Consider the following 17,083-nt stretch of genomic DNA (forward strand, 5'->3'; position numbering starts at 1 on the left):
CAGCATATTGCCAAGAAACCTCTGTATCACAAATTTTGAGATTGTTTAGCCTTCAGTGTTCCTTATTTTCTACTTGACACCCTTTAATTCCATTTTTTAAAAAGGGAAATAAACTGATTAAATATTTTATTTACCTCCCTCCTGTCTAAATATAGCCAAAGAAAAGTCAGACTTGAGAAACAAAGTTGCAGAGAGGCAATGACAAGGAATTGTGAGGTCTTCCACAGAGCTTAAGCCAATCTTTCTATGATGGCTAATCTTGACAAAGCTCATTTCTAACTTCTGAAACGCAATACAACACCATTTTGATATCTACTTTTGAGACTATTGTGGCTGAAATTATCTCAGTTTTACATTCAGGTTACATCCTCCAGGAAGGTGACCACTCCAGCTCAAAGAAGAGATGTTCAACTGAGTCCTTTGAAGTTCGTTACATCAAATACTGATCATACAGAAACTCTTTTCAAGAATTAGTGAAATAAATTTCATAAACCAGCAATGATTCAAACAGGAACTTCAAAGGTTTCTGAAATACGCTGGTTTAGGTGATGGTGCCACCGCAGCCTTTGTGGGGTTACACAGAATTATCAGACACTCATGTGTTACATGTAGATTGCACTGACAAGACAGAAAAAATAACCCAGGCTTTTCTATAGGAACAGTATTTGCAAGAATAACCCCATGTAATTTTTGCTGTCTACAAGGCTGGCACCTAGCTGAGGAGAATCAACCTTTCCCAGCAAAAGAGAAAAGGTACTCCCAGGGGGGCAATGGTGGCTGGGATGAAACATCACTCATCCCCCTCAAGACTGGTGAGCAAAACTGCCCATTGGAGGTACCTGTTTATTTGCTGACTAGACCTCTGACCACAGCAAGGATGTGATGTATTTGCTGGTTAAAGCTAAGGGAGAACAAAAATGCTCTTCATCTTCAGTCCTTCCTGCAAAGTTTTAAGGTCCATCAGTAACCAAGAACTGTAAAAGCTTCAGCAGCTTCAGTGAGTGAACCGCTGGCTTTCCCCTCTATGAGATAAAGTCCATTCTGGTCTTCTGGAAATGTTGGGATGCATGTGGTAGGGGCAAAAAAAATGTCTCATGAACAGCTCTGAGATGAACTTGACTGCTTTTCAGGGAAAGATCAAGACTGAGTCCCATCAGTGTCTTAAAATGTCGATTTTTGTGAAATAATTTAAAAGGGCTCAAAGTTTCAAATGGTGCTTAGGCCCTAAGCTATGAAACTTGTGCATATCACTTTAGACAGGACACATGAAAGAATTAACCTGTACCCTTGTTCCATCCCGGAAACCATTGAAAAGCTTCTGCCCCATAGTTCTCTTTGAAAAAGTCTTTGACATATAGGTGATATCAATCATCTGCAAGTTATCAAAACCCAAATATATCAGCTGAGCATCCAATTTCAGGCCCTTGAACATATGAAAGTCCACGTTTCTGTTGAATTCATCCTGTACTTCAAAAGAAGCTCCACAACAAAATACAGCGGATCCAGAAGCTGCAGTTCAAGGTTATGGTAGAAAGCCAGGCTTCCCAAACTTTGTTTGCTCAACTATCATCAGAGAAAAATAATCGTGCTGTTTTATGAAGGTGGTGGCAATGTCAGCTCCAGGCTCTCTGCCAGACTTGGTACAGAGGAGCAGGTGGAAACAGTTGATTGCTCCCCCATCTTGTTTAGGGAAGAGGCATGATGCCAACTTTTCATTTTTTTATGGGTACCACTTTGAAGTAGCTTGTGCATCACTAGCAATCCACATATAACACTTTGGAAACCCCAGGTACAAAGTCCTCCATCTCAGTACGCTATTTAAAGTTGTGCTGCTGCAACCTGCAACGCGTGGGCAAACTGCTGTGTCCGTGCGAAGCACCACTGACAACCTGCCCACTGCTTGCATGCTGCAGAAGAGTCTCAAATCAAGCAAATTTGAGTGTTTCATCTGAAATTATGAGTGTATTCTTCAGGTAACTATTTTTATTTTCTCTTTTTATATCAATCATACAATTGTACCAATACACTTTTAAAAAATGCCTTGATTTTGCAACTAATGGTAATAGCCACAAACTGACTACAGCAGAGCAACATACAATTTCCTGAGAAAAAAAATCCCCTTTGCTGAAAGCGAGGGAGAACTGTATTTTCTATATTTAGACGTCAGCACAGCACAGTACAGCATGTTTTCTCTTTTGCTCAGAGACATCAAATGGAGAGTTCTAAACATTGGGTTGCAATTAGTTACTTATGTTGATGTGTTTGGGGGAGTGCAGCCCAAGGTAACAAGTTGCTGTCCTCTGCACAATGATTTCCTGGATTTTTAGTTATATGACCCTAATGCTTTCATCTTTAATCACCTTTGCTCATGGCTGTAGCAACAACTGTGGGTGACAAAGCAGGACAGTTGGCTTCCTTTTTAATGAGAGATGATGTGGAACATACCCTTTTCTCCACATCTAACTCTTGCCTCACAGTGGCTGTTAATTAGTACATCTTGTGAGCAAAAGTCTTTAAAAAAAAAAAAAGGGTAACTGCAATTTTCTTTGCTGATGTCTTTTGTTTGTTTGCCTGTTTTACATTCAGCAAAAGCCCTGAGGTAGAAGAATATTCAGAGCTATAATAAACAGCAGTATTGTATAAACAAAACAATCTTTAAAGGGTTCCAGTAAAACTCAGTTGGGTGGTGTACTAAAATATAAAATTTGCTGTTTGATTAACAGTAGAGTGCTCTAAGTAATCATTCAAAGATGTCCTTTAACATTAAAAAAATATGAAACAGCACAAAACCTTACCTTAACACTGAGAAAACTCTAGCCATTTTTCCTATTGCTCTTATCTTGTTCCTTATAACCTCCTTTCGCGCAGCAGCTGTTGCTCCTATGGAAAACACATTAAAAACAGTTATAGGAATTTGTAAACAATACATCACTACTCTGAACTCTAAATAGAACAAACATCATATTAATGCCATGGTTTACCAAACTAAGCTATATCTGTAGTCAAAACTAAAAATACTATTTTTTTGTTATTTACAGCTCAAGACTGATCACTTTTGAATTATCTAGTTATTAGTACCTTTAGAGATGTGATCCTTTTCCTGCTGCACATTAGAGCTGCATGTTTTTTTATCAATGTAAGCTAATTTTCCATTTCAAAAACATTTTCAGAGACCATACTCTTTTGAAAACAAGTTTCTTAGAAAATGCCAAAAAGATAGTCAACATGAACAGTACCCAAACCATAAAAAGAATTAAAAGTTAAACAACAATGGAGGTGTTAAACTTTTAAAAGTCTGTTTCACAATCTTATCATTTTAAGTGAAAAACAATCACATTTCACTTAGTTTTCTAAAAAAAGTGATTGGGTTAAGCTTAAGGCCAAGAGGATCCACAGTTAGTCCTATTCCTAGTTAAAAACATATATAAATGGTTATAAAACCTGAAGGCAGAGTCCTGAAAACCAACATGAAATGGTAGGGATTGCATTGGCTGGCAGTGGTTAAGAGAGTTCCACAGAGAAACTTCCTTGTCATTACTGCTATGGCCTGCTCAAAATTGTAATTACTTTGAAATTTGTGAATTCATACAATAATCTACCTTTAAAAAAAAAGTATGCTGGAAGAGAGACTACAGTTCAGCTAAGTTTGCATGTGTAATTGTTACTTGGATATCATCAAAACCTAGAATATTATCTGTACATCCAAGAGAACCACCTGAATGGGAAAAGCAAATAGTCCTAAATTATCAGAATGAGGAATTTCTTTTAATAAGGACCCCCCACATCCCCAAGAAAATGCCATGTTATACTAAGTAAACCAGTTTCATTTAATTATCACAATCATAATCACATACATCATGAAGATATCTCCCAAAGGTTTCTGAATGACAGGTAACCCCAGCTCTTATAGATGCTGCCTGACAACTCCTGCCTCAGAGGTTCAAGAACGCAACCTGAAAGCCACTACACATCACAATAACACTTCTTTCTTCGCTGCTCCAGAATTCAAGGACAAAAATGAAATTTCTATTTTTCAGTTCCTAGCAAATTGATCCATTTTATAAAGTGGAGTCCATCATAGAAACTAAAATAGCAGAAAGGGCCAAAGATGAGGGAGGTGGTTATGGCAGCAGAGGGGACAGCCCCAGGGAGCCGAGGCAGCAGCAGAGACAGCTGCCTGCAGGGACCAGGCAGGGGAGCAAGGCACTGCTGAACGTGGGTGAGAAAACCTGCAGCCACGAGGCCTTGCCGTGCAGACCTTCCTTTGCTGTATTATGAGTGCAAAGTGACTTTAGCCCAACGGGCTCATAATGAAACACAGGCTCTGCTGAACTCAATGGCAAACGTCCCGTCTGCTTCGGTGGCGCCAGTGTTTCACACACTGCACCTCCGCAGTGCGGTCCCAACTGCTCTGGACAGTACTGGAGCGGTCCAACGCTGCCACAGAGGACATTTGCTGGGTGGCTTCTGTGAGTTGACTGTGCAATAATTCTCACAGTTCCAGTTTTCTCCATGCAGCTCTGCTGATGGCAGCCCCAAGGCTCTTCTATCAGGCCCTGTCACTTTTCCTACTGCAGATTTCTCAATTAGATAAACTCGTAACAGTTTGAGACTACTGCTGGAAATGCAGCATTGCTTCATGACATTTACTAGATGACTAGGTGGCCTGGCATTTTAGAAGAGGTGAAAAGGAGGTACGCTTTTTTTCCTGTGCTTGAATTTCAAAACAAATGGCCATCCCTTGCAAAAAACTTTCAAAATTGAAAATAAACTCAACTCAAATTCTAGAGCTGTTCAAAAGGAAGCCAAGTAACCACAGGAGCAAATATCACAGATAATGACATAAAAACTCAGGATGAATCTCACTGCAACTATTAACATTGTGGTCAAGATCAAGCTTAACCCCAAACAGTGCAAAAGTTTGAAAAAGTGGGAGCTTGATAGCCATGCACAGGGAATCCTGCAGAGCTGCTTGCGGGGTTGTGTGTCCCTGACCAGCCTGTGTACAAAGGGATCCACAGGAGCCACCTCATATGTCCGCACAGCTACCACAGTCTGAATGCTCAAATGTTGATAACTGTATGCTTACGTACTGGGATATGCTCATACGTCTGCTGAGGAGCGTGAACTAGATGTCGTACAATCATGCATGCTACTTTTGCATGCATCCATCTTTTGAGGCACGTATTAATGCATTATTTCCAGGTATTTCTAATTGTCCTCCTAGACTGTCAAAATCATGAGCCTGTATCTTGAAGTTCAAACTGGAAGAAACTATGCTCAGAATGACAGCTTTCAAATCTCCCACATATAAAGGTAAAAATATTAAGAAAAGATATAAAAAACATAAAGATAAAAAAGATATAAAGTCTTAGGCATAAATGTCTAATTCTAGACAATAAAGAGTGGGAGAAACAGATGTAATTCAGTTGTAACTGAATTAAATATATTTGTAACAGCTTAATGAAAAATTTAAATTAAACAGCAATGATTCAGCTGGGTTCGTCAGGAAATAGAGAGAGTACGTTCCTGCCTCAGTTATTATGATGTCACTGAATTGTACTCTCAAGATACACCAGACATGGTTTTCAGCCTTTTTTACCCTGAAAGCACTTAAACACAATTTGTCTTTTTCTTTTTTCCCCCAAGTGTCACTATCCCTACTTGTTTCATACAAACCCACACTATTCTAGTTGATCATATAATTGACCTTTTTCAGTCACTGTTTAACTTCCAGAAGACTTGAGAACTGAAAATTGGAAATGTAATTTATGACCAAAGTGAAATACAATGCCCTACATTTAAATATAAAATAAGAATGGAAAAAACACAACAGGTTCAAATGGAGTATTTTGTTTCTCATTAATACACATAAAAGATTACCAAAAAATACACTGAAAAGATTTTGATCTCCACTGAATTTCATAATTTGTAACAGATCTGTGAAAATGACTTAAAATAGTCTATGTTTACTAAATGTCAGTAATGATTTTCTTTATCCTATTTCTTTTTTAAAAAATATTATTTGCTAAATAATGCACCTGATATTCACAATGTTTTATTGCCCTATTAGTTTTAACTGAATACCACTCACCTGATACACTATTTGGACTTCCTAAATATTTATACATAAATCTTACTCACATTTCAAGTGTGAATACTACAGTTTAGTATTCTGAAATTCACTATTAATGCGAATCCTTATAAATTACTCAAGCTACATTTAAGCATACATTGATGTGAGAGTAAATGGATCATAACCTGAGAACTGGCTATGGGTAAAAGGGTTAATTTTAGCCTTTGCAAACATTGCCTGATACCTCTTAAGTTTTCACTTTTCTTCAATATCTAAACAAACCCTATTAACATGAAGGAACTTAAAAAAAAAATCATGTACACAGTCAAATTTAAAGTTGGAGTGGAAATATTATTTGGGAAGTAGAATTAAAACTCTGAATCTTACTTCAGTAATTCAACATGTTCTGTTGGATTTCATACTTTGTAGCATCCAAACAAAGCTCTTGCAAGCTGGATATGTAGGACTTACATGAAAAGTAATTTAGACCTTCAGATTAAGAAGCAGAACAATGGGGAAAAAAAGGACTATAAACTCTTATATGTAGATGTAGGATTGAACAGATAGAAAACAATACTGAGTAAAAAAGCCAGACCCAAATCTCTCACTGTTATCCTTATATTATATATTATCTAATTAAGCATTAGGAAAATTAATGAAACTTAAGCCTTCCAACTTATTGAATACCTTTCTTCTGTGCATAAATGGGATCTTCTTATGAATTCCAAAGGGGGGGGGAAAGAAAAATATCAGTGATGTTTGTAGAATGAAAATAAAAAATAATACAGAACATTTGACAACATCAATGGAAACGCAATGTTTAAGTAAAGTCTGAAAAACAGAAAAGAAACAAATTAGGCAGGGAACATCCAGAAGGAAAGAAACAGATTGAGAATGATGGGGAAAAAAAAGAAAACACCTTTCCAACTTAACGCTTTGTTAGTAGGTTTTGCAGGAAACCAACATGCAGGCAGAAGATCAGCAGCAAAACTTAGCGTCAGTGTTACCACCTCTTGAACGCATACTTTCTCCTACATCACTGCAGCCGTTTCAATAAGGCTTAATTACCCCCCAGTTTAGGTGGCGTGTGCCTGCCTGATGACACCTCTTTTCTTAGAGGAATCAAGCTAATTCTTCCAGTTTATTCACATCTGATAGCTGAAAGAATAGTTTACTATCATAGACATGGCTGCTGCTTCTGTCAAAATCTGTGCTATCTACTACACCCATGCATTTGTTCAAATGGTCCAGCAGATTACAATTATCAAACCCAAACACCACCATGGTACAAGGTATTGCATTTTAAAATCAACTATTTTTGAGAGCAAGACAAGTGCAGCACTTGGTGCCCAGGCACAGCTGCTCCATGAGACATATTTTGGGGGCACTGGTTATCTAGTGCACACTGCTAGGTTGGTCTAGAGGCAGAGGACACCAATGTGCTGTATTATAGCTCACACGAAAAACGCTTTGGTCATGGAAACAACCATACCTGGCCAAATAAATGAATGAATAAATAAAAGTTCATATTAAAATGCCTCTCTGCCACCAACTCACAGAGAGTAGGTATACATTGCAACCTTGATGGTTTAGAGGAAGAACAACATAAACCAGTGGGAAAAGCTCTCAATTTATTTCTCAGTTAAAAATGAAGTCATTGAAAAGCTAAGACTCTCTCATTTGTCCAGGTAGTATCATGAACACCCTTACCAAGGCACTGGTAAGTAACTGAGACCTGATGACAAGGACTTTGGTTTTGCTCAATCAGTCTCTGTGTAAGTTGGTGCAGAGTTTGCCCCAGGTGCAGTTTATTGCACTGAAGAGCTGTGGCAAATTTCATATGGCACTGTTCACAGCAGAACCAAGTTTTGATCGGCAAGAGACATTTAACTTTGTAATTCTCTTTAGGCTCGGACTACAGCACTGTACTGGGGAAGCTGTATTCCAACTGAGGAATAAATGCTGCAGCTAGCACTGTGACAGAGGGTTTTCTGTGAGAAGGCTGTGAGCCACAATGCTGAAGGCAATACAAAAATTAATGCGGGTAATTTAGGACTGTCTATGCCAAATCATGATAGCGATGCATACAAAGCAAGACTGTGCATTTGTGTCATCTATTACATTATTGCATCCTTTTAATTAGCAGCTTAGTTTTTTCAATCAAATGCATGAGGCCAGAGATGTTGCTACTTAAAATAAAACAGGACTCCAACTATATGCTGGCTAGGTAAGATGTATTTGCAGCTCCTATTGCTAAGCAATATGTTCGATGCACAAACCATAGAGCACACGAGCTAATGTTCACCCAAGACATTCTTTGCTGGATCAGATTATATTGCAACCACCATAGCAAATAGGACAGAAAGTTCAGCAAGAGTAAACTATCAGAGATAAGAAAACTTGACCTATCATATCCTCTCATTTTTAAAGCAAGTGAAACCGAAAGGCCAATACAGGCCAGCAGGGAGATATGGGATAAAAGGCACTATGATTGCTATTTAGGCTTTCTCTCACTAAACGTATACAGAAACTGCCTACAACAAATTGATCAGATCCCCATGATGTGTCTCCTTAAGCAAAAAAAAAAAAAAAAAAAAAGGAGAAAAAAAACAGGGAATACATGCTGTTGAGCATCCTGCTCATGGCTAGATGCAACATGCATGACTCAGAACCAAAAATAATAATAATAAAAAAAAAAAGGGCTCACAAGAACACCATGCAGTGAGGTCAGGCAATACTGATGGGGTTTTGTTTTGAAGGGGGAAGTGAGAGGGGAAGACAGGGCAAGAAAGTGTAAGAAAAGATAACAAATGAATGAAATGACTGATCAGTGCAAACCATACTGATGGATCATTCTCATTACATGTGGGAACCCAGGTCAGGGCATGTTCAAACTGCAAGGAGAGAAAGGAAATCAGCAGCGAGCCCTGAAATCTACTGATGATGTAAAAATAAGTGATGATTTTAAAGAATCATTCCATCAAACAAAATGCATCTGCTGTTGCAGATTAGCAGTATTTCCCATAGAAGGAAACGCCTGTTAAGAAAAATGTCAGTGGGTGAATAGGATTGCAGTCCTCCAAGGAAGCTGGACAGAAATTATTGAAAAAGAATAATGGAATGTTGAGCCACTACAAGACTGTCAATGCACAGCCCATACAGCAACAGTTTTATGCTGATAATCATTCCAGTCTGTTTCACCAAGAACACAAATGAAATACATTTCTCCCCAAAAATGCAAGGCTCTAAGGAAAAAAAAAAAAAAAAAAAAAAGAGAGAGAACTCAACTATCTCTGAGAGAAAGAGGATTTTTGTTTGGTGTACAGATAATAAATCAGAACCCACCAGGAAATCATTAAAGATATCAGCCTCTATTTAAATTTAAATCAACTCTCAAATTTACTTTTATGCCCTAATCCTTCAGTCTCCTCCATGTGTATGATCCCCATGAGTCCACTGCTTCCAAGCGTGCGCCCACAGCAAGCTGCAGCACCAGCACCACAGATCCCATTTTACAGCTCTAAGGGGATTATCTGGGAAAGCAGACATGAACATATGCCAGCTCTGGTTTTAGCTATACATGCTAAAGACAACAACATTTCTAATATCTTCCTTAACATAATGTTTTACACAGAGGAATCATTCATACAGAAAAAACTGAAAGCAGATTTAGACAACAGTATTAGCATTACAGTACCAGAAACAGTTTAATTATTCCTCATCTGGAAACTTTTAACGCTGTTAGATATCGTTATGCAGTACACACACATGCAAGCCCAGAGGATTTCAGCGTGTCTCCCTGCTTAGACACCTGCAATGCTGCAAACTCCACGTCTGGATGTGGTAAAACAACCAGGGAGACGGCAGGGGGGAGGTTCACCCTCCTCCCAGAAACACCGCAGTAGATGCAGAGACCTCTTGCAGCTGGAGAGTGCTGCTGTCCCCAAAGGCCCCTAACACCTCATCATTTCTGACTCTGCTTTTGAAAATGTGCTCCTGAACTGTAACTTAGGCATAGGAGTGCTGACACACTAAAATTTTAGAAAAGGACTACAGGCATTGGCCTATCTATCCTCAATGGAATGTTATAGTACAGCTTTTAAAAAAGTATCAGGCCAATGCTGAATTAATTTAAAAATCCTTCCCATAAAGCTTTTGCTTTGGCATTGCATTCAGTGGAATTTCAGCCTGAGCTTAAGTGCTTTCTTGAGCCAAGGATTTTAAGCACGTGGTTTTGTTGCTACTGTATTTAATTTGACACAGTTTTTACTCATTGTATGCCTCAATACTGTTTCACATGCTGCTTTAATTATACAGTAGCTACTTATTTAAATTTCATGAGAAAAAAATTGGGCACAATATTCAAACAGGTGTTTTCTTCTCTCCACTGATTACTGGTTTCAATACATTCAGTCTTTGTCCCAAGTCCTGCAAGATAATTGTTCACGTCCACACTCCGTGGAGGCTGCAGAACAGGGAATTCCATCTGGCTTTTCAGAGTGAAATCAAAGCACTATCATCCATACAGTTCCTCTCCATCGCAAAGGAAACATTTGTCAAAACCCGTGATCTGGCTTTCTCTTCCAAAGATTAAAAATAAAGACTGAGAGAGAGAAGTTTAATTATTAATTACAACTCATTAAATATTTGTCTTACTTGGAAGTTCTTCATTCTCCCTGTTCATTCATTCTACCTACAAACATCCTGAGAATATTTGGTAGTGCTAGATTTTTCCAGGTTATTTTTAAATTTTTTAATATTTCTGTTCTTCTCATAGATTTTTTTTTTAAAAACACTGAAAGCATTCATAGTAAGATCATTGGTGATGAATGGGATTTTTTTCAGTTTTGCTCAACTGAGAAGGGACATTCCACAGAGCTGCAATTTACTCTTACACAGCCTAACAGGAAATAATGTCTAATAAAGTAAATTGACTTATAAGAATCCCCAAATTGCAAGATATAAAGTATCATTTACAGTCAAACAGGTACAAGGCAACTTACATTCTTATGAACTCCAACCCAAATGACAACAGAAGTGACCGTTCGTTCCTCTCTTCTTAGCAGAAATATCAGGTCAGAACATTGTCTGTGTTTGCACATTTATTTTTGTTGATTCTAATGCTTCTTAAAGCCTTTTAGATACACAACTGCATTAAAAGAGGTGACGAATGAAATATTTCAAGCACAATCTTCCAAAATTGCAGTACCAATGTTTTGGAAGAAGCTCTTCAGGAAGTTTATTTCATTGTAGAAAGATAATTTCACTGACATAATTAAACTTTCTACAGGAATCCCTGGGATCTTATGCATGAAATCAACATCTGACCTCTTTGTGACAACACAACACAGACTTCAGGGAGCGAAATACATTTTTTTAAACAAAAGAGTGAGACCAAGGAAAGGGTTAAAGCAGGGCAGAAGGTCCATTAATTCTTTCCAAAGCATGCAGTACAGCAAACCCACTGGAGTCTAGCACAACAGTTACTTTCAGTGGCACAGAACTTGAACAGGGCTCAGAAAATCATCCCAGGGTTAGTAAATAAACTTCTAAAGTAGTTTCAAGGCAAACGATCTCAACCAAGGGCAGGAGGCTCTTACCATCAAACCCATCTTCCTCTGTCCCTAATTCATCATCTGAGCAGATGTTCAGCACGTTTACCAGCATCTCTGTCACTAAAATGGAAAACAAATGCAAAATTTTGATATTAAGCTTCCCATGGTCTGTCAAAAAGCAAACTCTAGCTAGTAGTGTTAATGAAAATTCAGTACAGAAATGACACCCACTTTTTAAACATGACCTTGTTTTATGTATGTAGTAATATAAGTTTGAAGTGTTTTGTGTAGTTAATAAAAAGTACATGTTCCCATAAAAATTGTTACAAATATAATGAACACCACAACAAATAGACCTTAAAAAAAAAGTGTTTACAGCCTCTCTTTTTGCAATTGCCAATGAACTAGGTAACTTTTGTTTTCTCCCCCTCAATACATTTTTGCCTTTATTCAGCTTGGACAACAGCACTGATTGCTCTCCTCTTGCTGCTACATTGCAATAGCATTTGATTTCCTCACTCAGTAAATGGAAAGCCATTCCAATTGAAAAAGTTACAGCAAGAGGGATCACAGAATATTTATTTATTTATCCAGGTTTTTGGCACTGTACTTTCAGTTCAAGAAAACATTAACCCTTGTAAGATGTCCACAAAGGGGCAGTGTCCCTTGAAATCCAGGACAAATAGACTAGATGATCATTGTAGGTCCCTTCTAGCAGGAACTACTGTATATTCAATAGAAACATCATTATCGGTGAATTCAGAATATATTCAACTCTGCAACTTGGGCACAGAAGGGTCAGCCTCAGGCTACCCCTAATCTGGTCCCAGCTCCTTCTAGAAAAGCAACAGTGAGACACTAACCAGAGAGCACACAGAGTGAGAACAACCAAAAAAAAAAAACCCAGCAAAAAATCACAACCAAGGAAATGTAATTTAGAGATCAAAAAAGCCAAAGGTACAAGGTAGAATATGAAATCATTAGCAGATTGAGAAAAACTCCACTACATCTACATGTAGTAAGCATCATTAAAAGGGTTACCAGGCATGTCTAGGCTTGCACTAGCTACACAGGTTGAAACTTTAAATTTTTTAATCAAGTGGTTATTAAAATCCTCTTCTATGACAACTATGATGGCTTGGAACATTAGAAGGGTGGGATAAAGCTATATTTTTCCTACATTAGTGAAGGATTTAATACTTCTCTTTGACAGGATTAGTGGAAAGACTTTCCACATTAAGAAGGACCAGTGAAACTAACAACTTCCTACCTTTGTTGGCCTTTGAGGAAAAAAAAAGCTATAAAAAAAAGGAAACAAATAAAAGCTGTGTAGAACATCAACTCTTACATCCATGAGTTTTGTTTTGCAGAGAAAGGGAAAACACTGATTTCACTTCTCAGGGCTCTAAGGTTTCCAAGCAACTGGTAAGAGTGACCACTGGGAAGACATGAAGGAGAAAAAAAATTCCAAGAAAAAAGAAGGAGGAGTGTCCATGGTCTCAGAACATCAACAAATCTGACCATGCATCCTGCAGCCCCACCTGAGGAGGCCACCAGTGGGAAGCCTCTGAAAAAACGACCTCACAGAACATTTTACAGGACCTGCAATATGTATGAAGAACAGGCCTATCCTAAAAACAGCCTGGCTGAGTTTATGGCTGAAGAAAATGAAAGCATTTTATCTGCTTCACAAGAGTCTGCAACACGTGTCAGTGTGGATTATGTAATGCCTCCATTAGTGGAAACAGCTGTCTATTCTTTGTTAATCCCTACTTCATTGTCTATCTGCTTTGTTCACAGAGACCTCAGGCATCTAACCAGCAGCTTTCCTTGTACAAAAGAGTAGCTGAAAACAAAGCTGGTCATGACTGCAGGTAAGAGCCACAGCTGGTAGTACTTCCAGTTGCCTATTAAGAGAGAACTGTTATTCCAAGCAGCTTTTAAGAGTTTATTACAGTTTTCTGGCAGTAATTGCTGTTGCAGCAATATACTATAATGGATGGATCAAAGCAAGCTTCATCTCAGGTCCTGAATAAAATGACTTGGGGTTTAAGCAGTTTGCATTATGTATTCATTTAATATGTTAGACCAAAGTGTTTTCATGCCTTTTGTGTGCTTGCCATTCATAGCATGAAGTTGTCTTCAGGCAACGTCAAGAGCATCATGTTTCAGTAAAACATGATTTATGTTATTTACAGTCTTCTTGACAGTGATGAGGCACTATATGCCCTGGGCAAAGAAGGGGCTGAGGAGCAGGTTTTCCTTCTTCCTGCCATCTCTCTACTCTCTCCAGGAACAGTTAACTAGACTGTGTCTTAGCATCACCAGCTCCATGTTTGCTGGTGAAAAAGCAACCCATCATCATCTTATCAGAAAGGTCAGTTGGGTAAGGATGTAACCGTAGTAGTGAAGTCTATTGTGATGTCCCTCAAGCAGTAAGCAATAGCCAAGGGAATGCCCAAGACCTTATAAAGGAACAAATAATAAGAATTTTATTCAGTGAATGCACCTCTGGCCTGCAATGCCATAAAATCTATTTCTACAGCAGAAACATAATGGCATCAGAGCTTGGCAAGAGTGGAAATTACAGGAACATATGAGAAGTGTGATTAACCATTAGTATTTGCTTGCCCCTCTAAGGCCTTTTTCTACAAATTTGTCCTCAAAAGCAAGTTATCTGTCTTCAAATTATTCTTGCCATTTCAAATAAATGAGGCCACATGCAGTGACTAAGAAACCATTTTGCAGATTCTATGAACACAGCCAATTTACATACCTTTCTCACCCACAAACGGCAAGGACCAGGTAAACACATCCATGAAGTTTGGAAGCCAGTACGGATGAGGGGAGCAGTTGAACTGTCTGATATTCATAACGTTGTTCTCATATTTCAATACTGCAGCTAGAAGGCAGAAAGGAAAGAAACAAGAGAGATGTCAGCCACACACGTGTGACTGGCTACCAGACCAGTAACGCTCACAGCATGCACAGCCTGCAGAGCTGCACCAGCTTTCAACCACTTGACCCAGTGGCAGCACCTGACTGCTATCTATAATAGGATACAGCCTCAAAGAAGTTGCAAGCCATTTCCAGTCTGAAAGTGGTGTCATCAGCTTTCCCTGGCACTAAGATGGGTTGGTAAGTGAATTAGTAACTCTGAGTAGACATGAACATCGGCTCTGGGATCTGCCACCAGCGAGGAACGATGCAGAGTATCCACAAGCATCCATTTCACACAGTTATCTGAGCTCCTCACAACCATACATTGGAGATAACAGAGAACAGATTTCATCACTCAAGAGTTTGAATGCTGCTCTGCCAATGAACATTTTCAATATATTTAATTCATAGTATTGTGCAACAGATGATACTTTCTTCTCATATTATTCAAACTCTAGGCACAAGAGACAGTATAGTATATATAGTGTGAATAAATACTAATATGATTTGTCTTGCACCATTTAAAATTTGTATCATTCTTGTCACACACACACAAGGACTACTTTTGCAGATATATATTTATGCCATAGACACTTTTTAAAGCAGTATGACAAGTTCAGTGTTAAACTTGTGTTAATGGACTTCAGGTATCTGAAACAGGATCTGATTAACTTTAACCTGGTTTTGCAATATCAACAGAACAAAGTAAATCAAAATATTACAAAGCATATTGGTAAGAAACAGCTATTTATTTCTAGAAGAGACCAGAGCTGTACCCAGGCCCAGTGCAGTCAAAAGTCAGATGAAAAAGGGAAAGGCTGAATGTGGCTTGGGTATAACTGTGAGGGCAGAGAGTGCAAGCAGGAGAGAAAGGGACAACGTCAATTTGGTTAGGGAGGAGCAAAGTAACCATGCTGAAAATGCAGCAGATGAAATAAAATGAACTCAACAATAAACCTAGGTAACTGCCCTTATCAAAACATATTGTCCAAAGCATGAAGTTTGCCCAACACTATGCTAATACTATGTTCCATGCCAAATCTAGACTTTCACGCACTTCTAAAATTTTTATAGCTATATGTGGTTATTAGGATGCTGTAGATTACTCAAACCTCAGGCCATTCATTGAGACCACCTGGAAGAACACAGAATGGGGATGGGTTGAGCAGCTGTTTGTATCGCAGGTCTGTTTGCTGGCTTTAAAAGAATGTATTGAGGGGAAGCTTTAAATAATATGGACTTTCAATGAAAATCATCCAGTGCTGGATTTCTATTGTTCACTTTATGGGCCAACTGCTTCAGCTTGGGAAACAGTAAAACTAAATCTCATCCCTTCCTTCTCCTTTTTTTCTTTTTTTTTTTTTTTCTTTCCGTCTTCTTGCAAAGACACATGTAATGTAAAATCTTAATACAGTTACTCAACCTGGTGACAGTATCTCTAACTTAATTAGGGTATATTTTAATTTACAGAATCTGTTTCCTGAAATTCAGTAATTTCTAAATTGCACAACCACAGAATGCATGTGATCTTGGATGTGAGCAGAACCATTTATGAAACAGAAGAGCAAGTATTTCTTTGCTTATGGAGAAAAAGGTAATTTTGAGATAAGCACCTAAAACCAAAGGGATTTATAACTATCCTGAACACAAAGACATAAAAGTTTTTAAACAATACAGTTACAGGAGCTGCAGGCAGGATCTTTAATCAACATGGGACTGAAACAGTCAACAGAAGCTGAAGCTTCCATCGACTGTAAAAGGTGCTGGCACCTTACATTTTTATTACTGGAAAAATAAGGGTGGGGTTTCACATTTTAAAAGACAGTTCAGTGAACTTCACATGACGTTTGCTGGTCATCTCACTACTAGCATTTACATATAGTTCTGAACGCAATCACTGCTCAGATGCTTACTCTCATGTATACAGTGCTGACTTCACTATGTCCTGCTGGTCATCATCTGATCTTGTAGCAGTTCTAGTTCTGTAGCTGTAGATGAGCTGTCATCAAATACTTTTGAGACATCAAATACACTAGAGACAATATACTGCACATACTGGAGGACATGTATGTAACTACATAAATCATCCTCAATCTGCCTTTTTAAGCCAGGAATTAAACCATCCTGATGAGATCTAGTAACCTGTGACCTTCATAATGGTACCCCTCAGCTTTAGTCAAAGAAAAATGAATCAAAGAAGCAACACAGAGTAACACCTTCATAAATGATGAAACAGCATGAATCAAAATTATGTCAGAAATACAACACACCAAAGACACATAGAGAAAGAGGTATATCATACTTTGTTCTCCCCTTTCCTCCAGCCTTCCCACCTCTGGCTCCCCAGGGAGGAACACAGTTCCAGGGGCTGGCTATCACTTAACAGCCAGCAATAAAGTTATGTGACTGCAATATGGCACAGCACTGTAGGAAATGCAGTGTATTGCAACATTGGCTGAAGGGGGTAAACAATTTCTTCTGATTATTCATCTCCTTCCATTGACTAAAGTGT

The 17,083-nt window shown here is 38.4% G+C and overlaps 1 protein-coding gene across 2 annotated transcripts in view; it reads right to left on the reverse strand.

The window, feature by feature from the left end:
- PPP3CA (protein phosphatase 3 catalytic subunit alpha) overlaps positions 1-17,083 on the reverse strand; it is a 204,003-nt gene that overhangs the window by 9,169 nt on the left and 177,751 nt on the right. For both annotated transcript variants that reach the window (XM_074866824.1, XM_074866825.1), the window contains exons 9-11: positions 14,408-14,533; positions 11,677-11,751; positions 2,796-2,880 (exon numbers count right to left, since the gene is read on the reverse strand). In XM_074866824.1, the coding sequence (XP_074722925.1) occupies positions 2,796-2,880; positions 11,677-11,751; positions 14,408-14,533 (286 nt within the window). The remainder of the gene's footprint in view (positions 1-2,795; positions 2,881-11,676; positions 11,752-14,407; positions 14,534-17,083) is intronic.

Source organism: Strix uralensis, chromosome 4 (genome assembly GCF_047716275.1).
Source record: "Strix uralensis isolate ZFMK-TIS-50842 chromosome 4, bStrUra1, whole genome shotgun sequence".
In the NCBI taxonomy this organism is placed as follows: Eukaryota; Metazoa; Chordata; class Aves; order Strigiformes; family Strigidae; genus Strix; species Strix uralensis.